We start from the raw sequence: 19,633 nt of genomic DNA on the forward strand, positions 1-19,633 counted from the left end.
ATATTTCTTTGTTTGACTGTTTCATCTTTGTTACGTCCTTTTTCGTTTGGTAACATGCCCATCTTCTTAGACATGACTATCACGAGAAACTTTATCAGGAGAATGCATTTGATTAGTGCCATCAGTCCGTATTTCCAAATTAGAAGCAACATTTGCAGTGTTTACCTTTTTTGTACAATGAAGATATTATCAAAGGGGAAGGGTGTTATGGCTCTGAGGTCAACACTCCTTAATCAACCAGAGAATTAGTATCTGAGTGAAATAATTCTCCAAAAGAAGGGACAACTATGCCCTATCCTATTTTTGGATAAGAATAAAGGCTCAAAAAAGGCAATTCTCTTTAAAACTGCAATCTTTATGGGAAAAATTTGAAAATGTTTAAAAATGAAAATCTTCAATTATATTTTGATCATGTCTCAATCATGCTTAGTCAAATTCGATCTAATGGAAATGTTAAAATTATGAAGAAGATATTAAGAAGCCTTATGGAGAATATGATCATAGAGTGACTACAATAGAAGCTAATTAATAATGATTTATAAGCACTTAGTTTAATCTAGCTAGCTAATGAAATCTCTTTTAGCTCGTGAAGAAAGAATCATGGTTTCATTATTCTTGATACGAAATAGATTAAACTTTTGTTAAAACTTTCCCATCATTCATCTGTTGGGAAAGATTATAAATAATCTTGCAGCGGAAATAATAATCGTTTTCCCTTTCATGTATAAACAAAATAGGCTAACAATTATATATCTATGATATAATAAAAACAACTTACAAGGTGTTTATAAGATATAAACTAATATTCGATGGTATATTCTCAAAATGTAATGTTTATCTATATATGAACTATCTCACAATGTTACAATTTCTGAATATATTAAGTATCAATCTAATTACATATTTATAACATCCTATTACTAAGAAACTAATGATGCAAATTATCGCAGAATAATTTGCCAATAAATGTTTCTTGCTTTCCCACTTCTTTTCCTTCTTTTTCTCTCCCTTTTCTCTCATTTTATTTCTCTTTGTCTTTACTAATTACATCTTCTCCAAATAAGGAGAAACAAATCTCCCCCTTCCGACTTATTATAAGATTTTTGATAAACCTGCTTCCCCTCTACATACATCAAGATTTTGCATGGTGAATATTTTGGTCATCATATCCGAGCCATTGTGGTCATTATGGATCTTTTCCAAATGCAACAGCTTGGCTTCAAAGACATCTTGTATCCAATGATACCTTACGTCTATATGTTTAGAACGGATATGAAAGGTAGGATTTTTTTCCAGATGAATAGCACTCTGACTGTCACAATAAAGTATATAATTTTCTTGTATAATTCCTAACTCTTGTAGAAAATTCTTCATCCACAAGAGCCCTTTGCAAGCTTCTGTCACAGAAATATACTCGTCTTTTGTTGTTGATAATGCAACATATTTTTGTAACCTTGATTGCCATGATATAACTCCCCCTGCAAAAATCATCATGTAACATGATACTGACTTTTGCGAATCAACATCAAGCCATAGTTGCATCTGTGTAACCTTTTACCACAGGATCTCCTAGACCAAAGCATATGCACATTTTTGATGTGCCAAGTAAATACCTTATTATCTATTTTACAGCTTCCTAGTGTTCTTTCCCTGGATTATAGAGAAACCTACTAACAACACCTACTGAATAGGCAATGTCTGGTCTTGTACAAACCATAACATACATCAAATTGCCAACTGCAGATGCATAAGAAACTTTATCCATATCTTCTCTTTCTTTATCACTTGTAGGACATTGTTGAGAGCTTAATTTAAAATGACCTGCAAGTGGAGAGCTCACCAGCTTAGCCTTATGCATATTAAACCTTTCAAGTAGTTTCTCAATATATTTTTGATGTAACAACCATACCTTCTTATTTTTCCTGTCATGGGAAATTTTCATGCCAAGTATTTGTTTTACTAGTCCTAAGTTCTTCATATCAAATAAATTATTCATCGCCTTCTTCAAATTGGGATTTTATTGGCATCATGACCAATAATTAACATATCATCAACATAGAAGAATATAATGATAAAATCTCCCTCTGCAAATATTTTAATGAGCACACAATGATCTGATGTCGTCTTTTGATATTTATGATCTTTCATAAAAGACTCAAATTTTCGGTACCATTGTCGCGGTGCTTGTTTTAAGCCATACAAGCTCTTATTCAAATGACATACTATGTGTTCCATATACATTTCTTCTTCCAAATCACCATGTAGGAAGGCTGTTTTCACATCTAGCTAGTTGTTCAATTTCCAAATCCAGGCATGCTGCCATGTGAAGAACAACTCGTATTGACGACATTTTCACCATTGGTGAGAATATTTCTTCAAAGTCAATACCTTTCTTTTGACTGAACCCTTTCACAACCAACCTAGCTTTATATCTTGGTTGTGATTATTTTATTTAGTCCTTAGTCTAAACACCCACTTATTTTTGAGTGCTCGTCGTCCCTTTGGTAGTTGTACCAAATCAAAGGTGTGATTCTCATGCAAGGATTTTATATCATCTTGCATGGCTTCCATCCACTTTTCCCGATGTACATCTTTCAAAGCCTCTTCATAGGGTACATCTTTCAAAGCCTCTTCATAGGACTCTGGTTCTCCCTCTTCAGTAAGTAACTGATATTCACCTCCAGCCAATTTTGCTGGAAGTCGTCTATCTCGAGTGGATCTTCTTAATTCTACTTCATGAGATGATTGATTTTCTTGTTATGGAATATGTTCCACATTCTCATCATCATGAGGTTGGTCATCTTGGTGTAATTCTCCCCCGTGATCATCAATTGCATCCGGAGAAGGAATTGGATTTATGATTATAGGCAATTCTTCATGGGATGTTGTGGATTTTCACAATTTTTATATGTCTTCTATGGTTTGGTCTTCAAAGAAAACACCATCTCTGCTTCTAACAATCTTTCTTTCAGTAGGACTCCATAACCTATAACCGAAATCATCTTCAGGATAGCCAAGAAAAATACATTGTTTTGTCTTGCTGTCAAGTTTTGATATTTCATCCCTCGGGATGTGAACAAAAGCTCTACATCCAAACACCTTCAAACTTTCATAATTTAATTTTCTTCCAGACCATATCATCTGTGGAACATCACCATCAAGTGGAACTGAAGGATAATGATTAATCAAATGAAATGCAGTCTTTACTGCCTCCCCCCAAAAAGATTTGGGTAACTTTGCATGTGATAACATCGAACGAACTTTCTCCGTGATCGTTCAATTCATTCTTTCAGCGAGACCATTTTGTAGAGGTGTTTTTTGGACAGTTTTCAGCTTTATCCCATACTTCCTGCAATATTCTTTAAATGGGCCTCTATACTCACCACCATTATCAGATCGCACACATTTTAATTTCATGCTAATTTCTCTTTCTAATTTTGCATGAAACTCCTTAAACGTGTCAAAGACCTGGTCTTTACTTTTTAAAAGAAAGACCCACACTTTCCTGGAATGGTCATCAAAAAATGTAACAAAATATGATGCACCACCAAGAGATTTCTCTGTCATAGAACAAACGTATGTGGGAACCAAATTTAGAACCCGAGATCTTCTAGATGATAATTTCTTCAAAATGAAACTCTGTGTTGTTTTCCTGCCAAACAATCAACACATGATTTCAAATTAACATCCTTCAAAGGGAGGTGTTTCTTTCGAGTGAGGATTTACAATCCCTTCTCACTCATATGACCGAGTCGCTTATGCCATAGCTCAGTCGAACATTCTTTAGCTACATTTAGTTGTGAGCTGAGCTTCCCATTTGCGACATAAAGGGTTTGTTGCTTCTTTCCGTGAGCAACAATCATCGCGCCTTTTGGAAATTTTCACTTACCATTTGAAAAGTGATTTGAATACCCTTCATCGTCAAGTTTACCAGCTGAAATCAAATTCAGCAGAATATCTGGAACATGTCTGACATCGTGTAGTGTAAGCATACAACATGTACTGGTTTCCAAACAAACATCTCCAATACCAATAATTTTGGAGGATGCATCATTTCCTATCATTACAAAGCAGAAATCCCTGCTAGTGTAAGATGTGACATAATTTATATTTGCAGTTAGACGATACGAAGCACCTGTATCAATTACCCGACTACAATCATCACTTGTTAGGTTATAACACACGTCATCACCTACAAAATAAATATCATTACCTACTGTTGTAGCCATGAAATTTTTCTTATCTTCATTATCACTACTCCTGTCATTCTTAGATCGCATGTCCCGCTTCCATATTCTACATTCACTTTGCTTATGTCCTGGCTTATGACAATAAAAGCAAGTGAACCTCTTTTTGGATTTTGATCTGCCTCTATATTTTTCTTGACTTTGAAAACCTCTAAACATTGGTCTCCCACGATTTTCAACAATATGTGCTTCAGTCTGATTTGTCGAGGCAAATTCTTTCCTTCTAACTTCTTCATTGAATAAGTTGTCTTTCACCATATCAAGGGTGCGCTTACTACTCGGAGCCGAATTTCTCAACGAGATAACAAGACTTTCCCAACTATCAGGTAATGAGCTGACGAGTAATAAGGCTTAGACTTCATCTTCAATTTCCATGCTGACATTTGTTAACTGATTAACAATGCCTTGAAATTGATTCATATGTTCTGCCATATTTTTACCTTCCTTGTATAGAAGACGAAATAATCTTCTCACCAATGTAGCTTTATTTAAAGTTGTCTTCCTCTCATACATTGACTCAAGCTTTTTCCAAAGGTTGTACGCATTGGTGTCATTAGCAACATGTTGAAAAATGCTTTGATCAATATGTTGTCGTATCAACCCGGCCGTCTTACGATTCTCCAATTTCCATGCATCTTCGGTTTTATTTTCCGGTTTATTTTCTTCCTCGATGGGCTTATACAAGTCCTTACAATAAAGGATATCCTCCATTGGAGACTTCCACATGGAATAGTTGGATGATGTCAATTTAATCATTCCTGATAGGCTTACCATCGAATCTTCCATTTGTTTATATACGACGACGTATATGTACGTATCCGGCTCTGAAACCAGACTGTTGGGAAAGATTACAAATAATCTTGCAGCGGAAATAATATTCGTTTTCCCTTTCGTGTATAAACAAAATACGCTAACAATTACATCTCTATGATATAATTAAATAACTCACAAAGTGTTTATAAGATGTAAACTAATATTCGATGGTATACTCTCAAAATGTAACGTTTTTCTATATGTGTGAACTATCTCACAATGTTACAATTTCTGAATATATTAACCATCAATCTGATTACATATTTATAACCATCCTATTACTAAGAAACTGATGATGCAAATTATCACAGAATAACTTGCCAATAAATGTTTCTTGCTTTCTCACTTCTCTCCTTTTTTTCCTCTCCTTTTATTTCTCTTTGTCTTTACTAGTTACATCTTCTCCAAATAAGGAGGAATAACCAACGTCATCATCATCAACCTTTCAACGCTCTTTGGAAAATATCTTTCTTGGAAACTAAGGAAATTAAGGAAATTGATTTATCCATGATTCATCATCAACCTTTCAACGCTCTTTTCATTTTATTACTTTTACAAAACAATTTTCAACAATATTGAAAGTGATAAATGTAAGTGAAAAACATCTGATAGAATGCATAGGTACGTTATATCACTGCCAAACATCACTCATTGTCTTATGAACTTCTTCGAGTGTCTTTCCTTTTGTCTCAGGCACCAATTTCGCCACAAATATTAGTGTAAACACACAAACACCCGCCAATACGAAAAACGTCCCTAAGACAATTCAGACGATATCATTTATCGTGTGATCGAATATGTTGAAAGGGGAAAAATAAGCAGTTCGAGTTCAAATGGGGTGGAGCATTTACCTGAAGAACTCCATTCCATTGAAAAGTTGAAAGCATATGAAACAATCCATGATGATAGACTCGATACTACAGCAGCAATACTGCCTGCTGAACCTTTTATGTTCAAGGGATATATCTGAAAGCAACATCCACTTATTTAACTTAGATTATAACATCAAACCTGTAATTTCTTTCTGCTACTATACCTTATGTACATACTAATCTGAGATTAAACACTGGAAGTAATCATACCTCCGAAATAATAATACAAGTTCCTCCCCCTACACCGATTGGATAAAAAGCAACATAGATCTGCAGAAACAAACTTTGTTATCAGACATAACCATATATCTATCAGTTCATAATAAGTAATTAACCATCTACACCATAATATGTGTGTATTGACAATTTGACAATAAAAAAGATAGAACTGATAGATGGTTAAGTCGCTTTGAGTTTGAGTTACCAATATGCCAATAAGTGCGATAGAAGGACTGATACCACCCAGAAAATGATGATCCTGATTGAATAACAAACAAACAACAGAGTAAATCATTAAAGTGAACCTCGGAGAAATTGTTGCAATAGAAAAATGCTAGCTAAAGCAAACCTCAAACAGAAATGCGAGCCCTGTCAACGAGCAGCCTATGAAAAGACCAGCTGCTGAAATCTGCAAGTTATGATCTCATCATCTTTCTGTAGGATATTTATGGTCACACTAAACTCAAACTTGATAAGTTAGTTCACTGTTCTAACCATAATAAGAGGGCGCCTCCCACATTTATCCATCAAAATTACACCCAAAACCACACTTGGAAGCTGCAAACACGAAGACAGTATGACACTTTTTTAGATTAACATCAGTTTGTAGTTTAGATTAATTAAAAGTCGAGTACCTGGAAAGAGGCCAGTGCCACAGTTCCCACTTTAACTGAAAATCCTGCTCAATACCAAAAGAATCCCCTTTAACAATCCAATCCCATATTTATCTTCCCACTTCTAAGCGCGCAATAAGGAGATTTAGATCAAATGGTAAAACTGAAGTGAAAACATTTTATGTAAATAGAGAAACAATAAGCAGTATGTGTAGTCAGTGAAATAGGGAGGTATTAGGTGTTAACTGACCCGCTGATTCAAATATAGAACCGGCATAAAATATGATCCCATTTAAACCAACAAGAGCACCAAGTGCTGAGAGACCAATTCCAACCTAAAACATATGCATATTAAGCTCAATTACAAACCGGGTAATAATTATTAATTAGTGCGATAAACATACATAATACAAGTTCATGATTGATTTGTTAGAAGCTAAACTTACTATGTGCGCATAAGCATATTTCCTCTGGAATAGTTGTAGGATGCTAACTTTTTCTATTTGATCAAGGGCTTCAGCAGAGTTCTTCAAAATAAGCAGAAACATTATATCATATCATACACCAAATATTTCCAAGTAAACATTTGAACTTTAACGGCTAAATCTGTTACCCTTATATCAGCTGCTTCTTGAGTAATATCGACAAAACCTCCCCTAAAGCATTGCAATGCTGCTTCAAACTCCTTGTTTTTACCCATCATCATCTGTTGTAAATATATCTTTAATAATCATTTGAGCATTAGTAATGGTAAGTAGTTTTTCCTGTAGAATTAACATGCATTACCAGCCATCTAGGGGATTCTGGAATGAAGAATATACCGACTATCTGTACAAGACTTGGAATAATTCCTGGTACATAAGACTTTTATCATCAGGAGAAATTTCAGATTGAAAGAACTGAATTGAGGTACATCAAGAACACTGAAAATACCAATCAGAGCTAAAGTACGCCATGAAGTGACTAGTCCTATGAGAAAGGCTGCTGATACTCCGACTGTTATCATTAACTGAAACAAGATATAATAAGGCATATGTAAGTAGGAATACAAATTTAATTTACTCTGTGCGTAATTAGATGAATTGATCATTACCACATGGAGAATCACAAATCCTCCTCGGAGATTTTTGGGTGTAAATTCTGCTACATATACTGGAATCTGAGTTAGCATTATGATGCATAAATTGCTAGCTTCACTAAATTTTGATGTACAATCAGAATTAAATGAAATTGCAGAATTTCAAGCTTACAGCAAAGCCTGAAATGCCCCCAGTAAAACCCAGCATCCATCGGCCCAGATCGAGCAGCCACGCACCCTTTCATTCAGATATGGATTTTAGTTTTCTAGAGACTTTCAATTCTAAATTAAAAAAAAGAAATGAGAGAATGAAAGAACCTGGCTAACTGATATGGCAAACCACCCAAAAATGAAAACTAGAGAAGTTAGTTGTAACACCTGCCTTGCCAAAAGCCAAGTACAATTGATCAAGAAAACAGAATTAATCCAGAGTAGTACTTCCTCCGATTTTTAATACTCGCAACGTTTGTATGTTTTACACTATTCACATATTCTTTTTTTACTATTGTTGGCGATTTATAGGTAAGATAAAACATAATCATGTAGGATCTTGTTAGATCCGTCTCAATTTGTAGTTTCAAAATATTAACTTTTTATAATTTTTGCTTATAGAGAATTAAAGATATTAATGATCAAAGTTGTGCATAGGAATGCGTGAAAGTGACCAACGTTGCAAATATTAAAAATCGGAGGAAGTATGTAACATCGTGAATTTAGAACATATTAATTAAGATAAAACGTACGCGCCTTCGACCTATGTAATCAGTTAACTTGCCACATACTACAGATCCTAATGCTCCTCCAACAGTGAGCAGTGAACCAAAGAGAGAAAACTGGACAAACAAATACAGATTATTTGAGGATAATGAAGATTGACATACATTACTGTACTTTAAATTGAAAGAAAGACTCAAAAAGAGTGCATACCTGGGCTGTTGATAAATCAAGTTCCTTCATAATCTCAGCTTGCACAGGTGATGTATATCCCACCTGTTAGCCACAACATCAGTAAAAAAAAATGTATGTTTCCCATGAATTAAGATTTAGGTCGTCCCAAAATTATATGTACTCTCTAAATGGTAAGGAGTATCAAATTTTTATAATTTTACTACAACGAAATTAAAGATCTGAAATTTTTTATTTTATTTTATTTTTTGATAGAAGAATTTCTTTTATTTTTAACGTCTTATTTAGTGCTGCTATTTGAGACTTACTACGTACCACCTTAAAAAAGAACATCTTGTAAAGTACTCTCTCTGTCGCTTAATACTCCCACCGTTTTGACCAGACAAGTTAGTCAATACACAACTTTGACCATTAATATGTTTAACTACATATTATAAAAACTTATAAAATATAATATTTTGAAAATATATATTAAGATGAAACCAACATTATATTATATACTAACATTTGTTTTCATATACTAGCTAAAAATAAAGTAAGATCAAAGTAAATTATATGAATAGTACAAAAAGTCAAAACAGTGCGATTATTAACGTGCAAAGTGAGTAGAAACTTAATTTTTCAAAAACTTTCAAAATTGTCTATCGGTTAACGGTTACGGTTAATCTTTCGGTTCAATGGATCCGACGTACTCGTATTTTTCATTTCCACTCTTTTTCTCTTATAAAACAAGATCTATGACTTTATTTCTTTCTGTTGTTCAATTTACTACATCAAATCCAAATAGTTTGTTGATTTGAATTGTTCTTTAATACTCCGTACTGAAGTTTAGTTGAATTTGAGGGTATGCTTGAATGTAACTTTGTTGGTAAAAGTGGGACAAATTAGCAATAATTAGGGTTTTTAATCACTCACTTGTAGATTAAACTGATATCGATCATTTGTATGAATTTAGATTCATTCTTACATTTCAATGAACTTACGGTTCTTCAAATTAATTAAATTCAATCTAATAAACAATCAACTTTTTTAATTAATTTAGTTTGATGATGAAGTTATGAAAGATATTTTTAGACAATTCTATACAAGGGACACCAAAATGACACTTACGAAAATGACTTCCTTTATAGAATAGAGAAGAGATGAATATATGATTAAAACTTATTAACCATGATTGAAATCTACTACGTATTAGACATGAGTTAAACTTATTAGAATTTACCGGACGTGATTGAACTCATTTGAACTTATTGAAAATAAATTTATGTAAATCTTATTTTTTCAGAAGTGAAGAAAACATAAACTATGAGACTCTGAGAGAAAGGTAAAAAGGAAAGGGAGGGTGGGTGAGAAATTATTATGTCACATACTTAGAATCCTGAGCGCATTTTGATCTCCAATGAATTTGAATACATATCTACATGATCACTAATTCATAGTGTCCATAAAATATAAACATTATGTGTATAAGTAAGTGATTGTTCCTTTTCTTTCAATTAGTTCACGACGAAATTCACCTTCCTATAATCCTATTACATAAAGACTATAAATTTGATTTTGAGTCAAATTTAATTGAGAGAACAAAGGTAAAAGTTTTACCAACTTTATTCTAGATATTATAATATTATTAAACGGATAATAAAATTGTTTGTTACGTATTCCTTTTAGGGTGTTTCACAATGTTTGTTACGTGGGAGAATATTTTTCTTTTATAAATCTATCATATTGTCATTTTTTGTGCCAGCTTTTCATTTTAATTGGTCCAATTTTTTTAACTCATTAAATTTCTTTACAATTTCCAAGTATGTTAAGTTAGCAATCTATGTGCTTTTTCATTATTGGTTCATTTTGATAAATAAAACAATGTTATTGGTTGTTGTAATGATTAGTGGATTGAGGTTTTATTTGGATTAATTTTTTAATAAAAAAGAAAAATAATCTTTATTATACGTTAATAAACGTGCAAAAGCCCAAACATATATAACAAACAAAAAGAAACGGATGGAGTATAATTTTGCACATTATCAATAATAAATACAAGTATTAGTAATTGGAATAATAGAGTGGTTAATTAATGGATGGTAAAACAAATAATTTTTACTACGAAGTATACAAAAATATTAGGTACAAAATCGTGCCTCGTAAGGGCTTAACGCTAGTTTCAATGGGTTGAAGCTTATAGGAGTAGTTAACTAAAATTATTCAATTTTGGGGTTTGTTACGAAGTTATGAACTGATAGGCATCATTTGTGTAGGTGGGAGTATGAAATTAATAGGGTGGGACAACGTGGGTGAATACGAGGGATGTTTGGCAAAAAAGAAAGAAAAGAATACGAGGGATGAGAACTAAAGAAGGGGCATTGAGAAATAATGGATGTAGAAAGTCAGAATTGAGGTGTTAATTGGAAAGTAATTTGAAGAAAAAGGGACAAAAAGAAAACTGTCGGTCATAGGGCCCAATTTGACAAAAATACAACATAAACGATTAATCGGTGGCGATTTTCAAAGCTTTTTAAAACTTAAGGTCGTAACTCGTAAGTTTTAATATATATTTTTTTTAAAGATGTTAAATTTTAAAAAGTGGCATATATAGACGGTAAAATTCAAAATGTCATGACGATCGTAAACTGTGTATTTTTTTTAAAAAAATTTTATGGTAAGAAGAAGAATGGATCTTAATGGATCGGAATTAGGTTAGCCAATACGATAACTAGGTTTTTGCTTGAGCAGCTAAAGATCGATGTAGGTTGGGTTGGGTTGGCCTGAAGCCCGATTCGGAACATGTACGAAAGAGCACGACCCAACACGAGCATGAAAAAAGCACGGCCCAACACCGGCACGAAGTCGTGGGTCGTGGGTCGTGGGTCATGGGCCTTAATTTTTTGGAAAAAGCACGACAAGTTACGACACGACTCGAGCCGGCACGACAAAGCCACTAAATTTAGTAAAAATTAGCCTTAGGCATGACGGGCCGGCCCGACCGACACGAAAGTCCGTGATGGGGTTCTAAACTTGAGAGTTTCTCATCAACTCCACGTCTCCACCAACTTGGGTTGGTTATCAAATATGTGTACACATTGACAAATGTCAAATGAGTACAATCAAAATATAATGAGTATTCTTTCAGCACAAGACCGTGCAAAGACAGAGCTGGGCGAGGCAGCTATCTGATATGTGTTGGAAACACATATAAGTCAACAAAACGACAAGATAGGGAAAAAGCGAAGTACCATTCATATAAAAACAAATACCATTCCTGTTAAAAAAGAGTCTCATTTCTGTAAAAGAAGTACCATTTTTTTTTTAAAAGTACTCCCTCTGTCTCAAGGCCGGCTAAAGGGATGTCCAGGTGGACCTACATCACCGGGCCATAAAATTTTGGGGCCCCAAATAGAAATTATGTTGGTTAAACCCCAATAACAAATATTATATATTTAACAGATGTTTTGTTATGCATTATGTAATCTTTATCTCAGTTGGTAAGGTCTCATAAGTGTGGTAGTTGAGACCAATATTCGAATCTTTTTGTGCCCTTTTTTTTAATATTAATATAAAAAGTTATGGGGGCCCAATATCTGTATTTTAGCACATGGCCTCCGGGGCGTAGTTTAAGACACTTGAATTGACTTATTAATTTAAGGGTGGTAGTTGATAATGAGTTTTTTTTTTAATATAGTTAGTGGGAAATGTGCAAGGGGTAGTGGGGTATAAATTTTTAAATGAAGTTTTTTTGTAGGGAGTGAGTTAGTAGTTAAGTGTGAGAAATAATATAATATCGGTAATAAATTTTCATTTATAGAAGCGGTGCAAGTATTAAGAGACGACCTGAAAAGGAAAACGGTGCGAGTATTAAAAAGGGAGTACCATTCAATTTTTTTTTCCCCTACTTTATCTTTTTCCGTAATATGCATTTGCAAGTACATATCAGATATTCAAATATACTACTTCTTCTGCAGAGACATATCTCTTGAACCCAATGGCGCAACACGACAAGACATGACCATACAAGAATGTTATAAAATCAAAGATTATATTTGAGTGACTGTGCACGAAGAGATGATGGAGGCGGAATTACTTACAACAAAGCCAAAGGAAAAAGAACCCAAGACTGCTATGAAGACGGAGAAAAGCAGCATTGGAGTTACCGCCGCTGCCGCTGCCGCTGCCACCGCCAACGACGTATCATTTGCTTCTGGTAATGGTGGAAACAACCCATGATGACCAGCTTCATCAACTAGCTTATCATTATTGTCGGTGTTAAGTAGAAGCTGTACTTTAATTTCTTCCTTCATTTATCGAGTCACAGATATTCTTGGGTTTCTTTTTTTGGGAATGAAATGAAATGGATGGGATGTGGGTTAATTTCCTTCAAACTTTGTTTTTTATGTGATACTGTGATACATGTTAATTTCTATCAATTTTAATTGTCGGGCGGACCACTACCACCTCGATCATCCTGATCGATCTTACAAAGTACGTTAGAGTTAGGTGGTGTATGTGGCTATAACTCTTTCGCAATGTACGCACGTGATTTATCATTTTCACAATAATATCTATTACCTCCGTTTTTTTTTTTTTACGTTTTCCTTTTTGGTATTTCAAAATGTTCTTTATATTTTCTTTTATATTATCACATAAATGACTTAGTATTCTATCAAAATTTGCGTCAAATTATTATTTTAACCAATTAAATTTATTGGGTCATTTAATATCTCACACTTTTCCATTGGGACATTAAATTTTTCTCATTTTCCAATATCAGAATTTTGATAAAAGTGAAAACATTATAAATAATAAACGTAATTTATCTTGTTTAAATAAAAAAATTGAGGAATCTCGATGCCAATTAATTAATCGTTAAAACGCATGAAAAATACAAAATGTAAAGAACAAAAAGAGACGGAGGGAGTATTTTCTATCATTTCGAAAAAAATATATCATAAATTTCACAAAGTTGGGTGAAAAATATAAGGGTGATACTTAATGCAGAAAAGATTTACTTTATGCAGAAAATAAAATTACCAAAAAATCCCTAATAAATTAATAAAAATTTATTAAAAGAAAAAACATCCATAATCAAATGCTGCTGCTAATCTACTTTTACGTGTTGCCTGTACTACTCTTAAGCTCGAACAGAAACCAAATATGCAGAAACCAATCAAAAGTCTCCCTTCTAAAATTCAGTTTTTAAATGCTCTCAAATCTATCATCCCTAACTGCTGCTGCATTAATACTCCGTATAATAGAAAGAAAAATCATCCCTAGCTAACTATTGTGTGTTAATATAATACTTCGTAGAAAAAAAAATCCTCCTTCTGTTGCTGCGTAAAATCCTTGCGGTTAAACTCGCGCGACCACAGAAGCTAGATCAGCCGCCTACAAGCCTCATGGTTGTGGAATTGACGGAGCGGTGGGGTGAGGTTTTGGGAACATTCTAGAGAAAGCAATAGACATTTGTTTGGTTTAAAGGTCTGAAGTGTATAGACGTGGGATTTAGTTATTTTTATTAATTAATTAGGGACATTTTCGTAATTTTATTTTCTGTATAAAGAAAATCTTTTCTGCATTAAGAAGCTATGAAAAATTAATAAAAGGTTTGATAAAAATAAAACAAAGTATGAGACTAAGAGTGAGTACAATTTACAAAAATAAATCCTATACTCCCTCCGTCCCGGAATACTCGACCCGGTTTGACCGGCACAGAGTTTAAGGGACTTGAATTGACTTATTTAATTTAATAAGTAGTAGTTGATAGTGGGGTATTATTTTAATGTAGTTAGTGGAAAATGTGTAAAGGGGTGGGGTGGGGGAGAGTAGGGGTTGAATTTTTAATTATTTTTTGTATGGAGTAGGGGGTAGGTGGGTTAATAGGGGTGGAGTGAGAAATAATATAATATTGTTAGAATATTTCCATTTTTAGAAACAGGTCAAGTATTAAGGGACGACCCGATAAGGAAAACAGGTCAAGTATTCCGGGACGGAGGGAGTATAATCCTAACACTTGTAAAAGCAAGTAGTTGGAGTTACTATTCATGTAATAGTGAAATTACCATAATATCCCCAAGTTCATTCACAAATATGTTTTGGCTTTTAGCTTACAGACAGTGTTTTTATGTTTTTGCCCTTTTGCGTCATGTCGACCTCTTCAGTTCCATTTTCGGGCCAGCCCTAGGTCTCGTCACAAAGTCTTTCATGGCTAGGTCAGTCTTCTTCATGGAGAGGAGGGAGAAGGTCATGGAGATTTGCTCTGATCTTCCTCAAAATCAGCAATTTTCTGTAAGTTTTTCCCTTTTTGTAAATCATTATCATCAATCAACTCATTTTAGTTCCTTTATCCAAGTCATCTCATTCGTTCAACTTCAATGGAATTTCAGATACTATCTTCTTATCTTCCCTCAATTTATGATTTTTTAGAATTTTCTGTATTTAAATGTCGATCTTTGGGGTTTTGGTGTTTCAGATTAGGGTTTACGATTTCGATCATCTATCTTATGTAACGCCCCGACCTCTAATTCAATTATTAAAGTATAATTAGCAGCGGAATTAACCTAATTTGGTCGGGACATTACCCGCCGTAACTCCCTATTGGGAATTACAAGGCAACCATCAATCATAAGCTACTAAATCCCAAAAGTTAATATAATAATTCCTTATATTACCAAAATAAAGTGCATAACTTACTACAAGTCTTTAATTAAACTATTAAAACATTAAGCATAAACTAAGTGAATATTATTCAAGTGAAATTCCTCGCCACTACTCGTCTCCATCGTTCCCCGCAGTACCTAAACCAGAAAACAAAAACGGTGAGCCGAAGACTCAGTACCGAACTATTCTAGCAACGTAAATTCATTTCAATTCATTTTATTTAATAACACAGGGAGAATAGAATAATGTAAAACATTTTATAAAGTCCTTTATTTATTTAATTCATTCATAACTTTAGGGTGCACCTGCTAGTTGTGGCAAGTATGACATGGTGGAACGTCTTCCACGATGGACCGCTGTCCATAAAACATGGGACCTTGGCCCGAAAACATGAGAGCCTTGGCTCAATGGGCGGATGCCCCATGGGTACATGCATGACCGAGAATCGTAACCTGTGAACATATACTGCCAAACGGACTAGGAATTTCACTTTCATTTATCATGTTTCGTTTAATTTTACATTTTAGCCTTTTTACTTCAGTAGAAGTAACATAATTCCTTTAGATCATGAGATCATGATAAAACATCATTTAGATCCTGGGATCCATAAAATATCATTTCTTTCCTGGCATCATAGAGACATCATTTCATTCATGGTTTCTTATAAAGATCGTTTTATCATAATTTCAATCAATCATATTATAATAAATAATTCAATCAAATCACATTTCATTTCCCGCAATTCATAAAACATGTCAAAACATTCAGTTCATAAATCAATCATAACATTGTAATTTCATAAACGCATTTATAAGGGAATTGCGGGTACTAGCAATAGCCGTTACCTTAATTCCGCGTTACGTTAAGCTTGGTCCTTGGTTCGTTCTTTCTGAGCTCCGAGTCCGGATTCTTTCAAAATATTAAATTATGGAATTAATATTAAAACGATAAATATTGTAAAATTAATATTGTAAAATTAATATTGAAACGATTAATATTTTTAGTTTATAAATCTATTTTCATATGATATTATTATATTCCATTTTTTTTTTTTTTTTTAAGTCAATAAAATATAATAACTTCCTGTAAATAACAAATAATTATTATTAGTTATTTATATAGACAAACTATGAAATACTTATCAAAATTATTTGAAAAAGATGAATAATAATAAGGTTTAAAGAGAATAGAATAGATCTTACCAAAGCCCAAGTAATTTAGAATTGGGCCGGCCCGTTTATGTTTTAATTAAGCCAAAGTTCCAGAATTTGGTTCCCTGACTTGTGAAAGTCGACCAAAGGGGAGAGCAAGAACAGGGCCGAAAAGGAAGAAGGAGAGGAGGGGATGGCTGCACTGACGTCGCTACTCGGGCAAGGTGGAGGGCGGTGTGGCTGGTTCTGGGCGGCGCAATGCGCGGGTGATGGTGGTGGCAGGGAGGTGCGGTGTCGACTGGGGTGGCTTCGTGAAAGAGAGGGGTGGAGGGAGTTGGGCGCAGCGGAGAGGGACGACGAAGGGGAGGTTGGGCGCGGGGGAAGGGACGGCGAAGGGTGGTGGTGCTGCTGGGTTGTCGGAGCAATAAGGAGGGCGTGGTACGGTGGTTGTAGGCGGCAAGAGTGGTGGTGGTGGTTTGATTTGAAATTACAGTAAAGGTGAGAAATTTTATGGATTTCAATGGTGAAAATTGTAATTGATTGTTAATCTGATTTGTGGTTCATTTGGGATGGTTGAGCAGCTATTTATAGTTGTCATGGGGCTCCATGAATGCAACAACTCAGCTTGATTGTATTGACAAGTGGAAGAAATTGAATCAATGAAAGTGATGATTAAGATGAGCTATTCTAGTTTAGATTTCCAGATATTCAAATAGGTTTGATGAGTAAGTCTTGAGTTGCATTATGGTGGTGACAAGTAGATTGAGTTGCCTTGTGGTGGTGACAAGTAGAAAGTGAAGGTTTTGACTTCCATGGCCAAAGTGGCGTGAGGAAGAAGAAGAGAAAGAAGAGAAACTGACTTTTTTCATTTAGGTGTTAATAAGGGTAATTTCGTAATTTTGAGCTAATTTTCAGAATTTAATTACTATTAACTAAAATTAAAATAATGATTTGGCTAAATTAATTTCCGAAAATAATTTTATAAAGTGCAAGTAATTGAATTTATTTTCCGAATAAGTCGTTAACGAAAACGTACGAAATATTTAAAACGTAATTATTCTCGAAAATACGAGATTAATATAATCTGAAAAAAATAAATCGTGAAATAAAACTTTTGTAAAATAGGTTTAGTTTTTGAATAAAGATAAGAACGTTTCGAAATTATTTAGAATCCGAAAATATTAAGATTAAGCTTGTAAATATGAAATTAAATTATAAAAATTAAAAATTCAAGCGAAATAAAACTTCGTTAATTAAAATAAAGTTTGAATTTAGGATTTAAAATGATTTTAAACTAAATAAAAATACTTAAGCATAATTAGTCGAGTTTTAAAAATTCGGGGTATTACATTCTTACCCCCTTAGAAAAAGTTTCGTCCTCGAAACTGGAGCTCAGTCGAACTTTCCATTCTTAGAAATCATACATGTCATACTCAATCGTTTTATTCGTTATGCAAATATGATCGAATAACATTATAACATAATCATTCATATAACATAATAAAGATTCATACGTCTTATCGTTTCTAAACGAATAACTGGGGATATTTCGATCTCATTTGTGCTTCGACTTCCCATGTGGCTTCAGATGTCAAGTGATTGGCCCACAAGACTTTAACCATTGGAATTACTTTGTTTCTAAGTCGCTTTTCTCTTCGTTCATGAATTTCAATTGGTTTTTCCTCATATGTAAGATCGTTACGCAATAACAAGGGTTCGTGCGTAATCACATGACTAGGATCAGGAACATATTTTCTTAACATCGACACGTGGAACACATTATGCACCTTTTCCAAGTCGGTTGGTAAAGCTAGCCGATATGCTACTGCTCCTACTCTTTCTAATATCTCATATGGCCCGATGTATCTTGGGCTCAATTTTCCTGTTTGACCAAATCTCATTATTCCTTTCGTTGGCGAAATTTTCAAGAACACGTGATCTCCAACTTCAAATTCTAATGGTCTTCTTCGTTGGTCTGCATAACTCTTTTGCCTACTTTGTGCTGCCTTCATTCTTGATTGGATCAAACGAATCTTGTCAGTAGTTTCTTGAATCAATTCAGGTCCTATAACACGTGCTTCATCAATATCACTCTAGCACAACGGTGTTCGACATCTCCTTCCATAAAGAGCTTCATACGGTGCCATACCAATGGTGGCCTGATAACTGTTGTTGTACGAAAATTCAACCATAGGTAGGAACTTTTCCCAAGTTCCTTGAAAATCTAAAACACATGCTCTCAACATATCCTCAACAATTTGGTTAGTGCGTTCTGTTTGACCATCAGTCGTTGGGTGAAATGCAGTACTGAAGTTGAGCTTTGTTCCAAGAGCTTTCTGCAATTCTTTCCAATAGGTGGATTGATATCTCGTATCACGATCAGAAATAATCGAACTAGGCACCCCATGCAATCTCACAATAGTATTCACATATAGTTCAGCCAGTTGATCTAAACTCGAATTGTTCTTTACTGCTAAGAAATGTGCTGATTTTGTCAATCGATCAACAATAACCCAAATAGAATTCATTCCCTTGGTTGACCTCGGTAAGCCCAAGATAAAATCCATCGACACGGAATCCCATTTCCATTCTGGCACATCCAGAGGTTGTAACAAACCTGCTGGTCTCTGATGTTCGATCTTGATTCTCTGACATGTCAAACATTTAGCCACATAATCTGCTACTTCTTGCTTCATATTGCTCCACCAATACACTTGCTTCAAATCTTTATACATCTTATTTCCTCCTGGGTGAATCGAATATGGTGAACTATGAGCTTCTTCTAAAATTCTCTTTTTGAACTTCTCATCATTAGGCACACATAATCTTCCCTGAAACCTTAACGTACCATCTTCTTGAATGACAAAACCGAGTGACTTTCCATTTCCCACCCCACTCCTTATTCTCTCTAATTGTGAGTCTTTACATTGCGCTTCCTTAATCTCATCAATCAAAGTTGGCTTTATTACCATCACATTCAAACAAGCACTTCCTTCCTTGATAAACTCAATTTCCATCTTTTGCATATCATCTTGGTTGGCTCGAGAAAAAGTTAGGATTGAGCTTAGGTGAGATTTCCGACTTA

General features: G+C 34.3%; 1 protein-coding gene across 2 annotated transcripts; it reads right to left on the reverse strand.

The window, feature by feature from the left end:
- Window positions 1–5,571: 5,571 nt before the first annotated feature.
- On the reverse strand, window positions 5,572–13,275 carry LOC110803992 (sugar transporter ERD6-like 5). Of its 2 annotated transcripts, XM_022009541.2 has the most exons (18): window positions 12,829–13,275; window positions 8,771–8,833; window positions 8,587–8,676; window positions 8,162–8,221; window positions 8,016–8,081; window positions 7,859–7,924; window positions 7,699–7,774; window positions 7,552–7,616; window positions 7,379–7,471; window positions 7,212–7,292; window positions 7,016–7,100; window positions 6,787–6,830; window positions 6,647–6,709; window positions 6,501–6,560; window positions 6,357–6,410; window positions 6,143–6,202; window positions 5,912–6,026; window positions 5,572–5,816 (listed from the first exon to the last, which is right to left on the reverse strand). In XM_022009541.2, the coding sequence occupies exons 1-18, from the start codon at window positions 13,039–13,041 to the stop codon at window positions 5,692–5,694; spliced, it is 1,479 nt and encodes a 492-aa protein (XP_021865233.2). In that variant the 5' UTR covers window positions 13,042–13,275; the 3' UTR covers window positions 5,572–5,691. The 2 variants fall into 2 exon arrangements, with proteins under 2 accessions (XP_021865233.2, XP_021865234.2); XM_022009542.2 differs by lacking the exon at window positions 8,587–8,676.
- Window positions 13,276–19,633: the final 6,358 nt, after the last annotated feature.

This window comes from Spinacia oleracea, chromosome 4 (genome assembly GCF_020520425.1).
Source record: "Spinacia oleracea cultivar Varoflay chromosome 4, BTI_SOV_V1, whole genome shotgun sequence".
Lineage (NCBI taxonomy): Eukaryota > Viridiplantae > Streptophyta > Magnoliopsida > Caryophyllales > Amaranthaceae > Spinacia > Spinacia oleracea.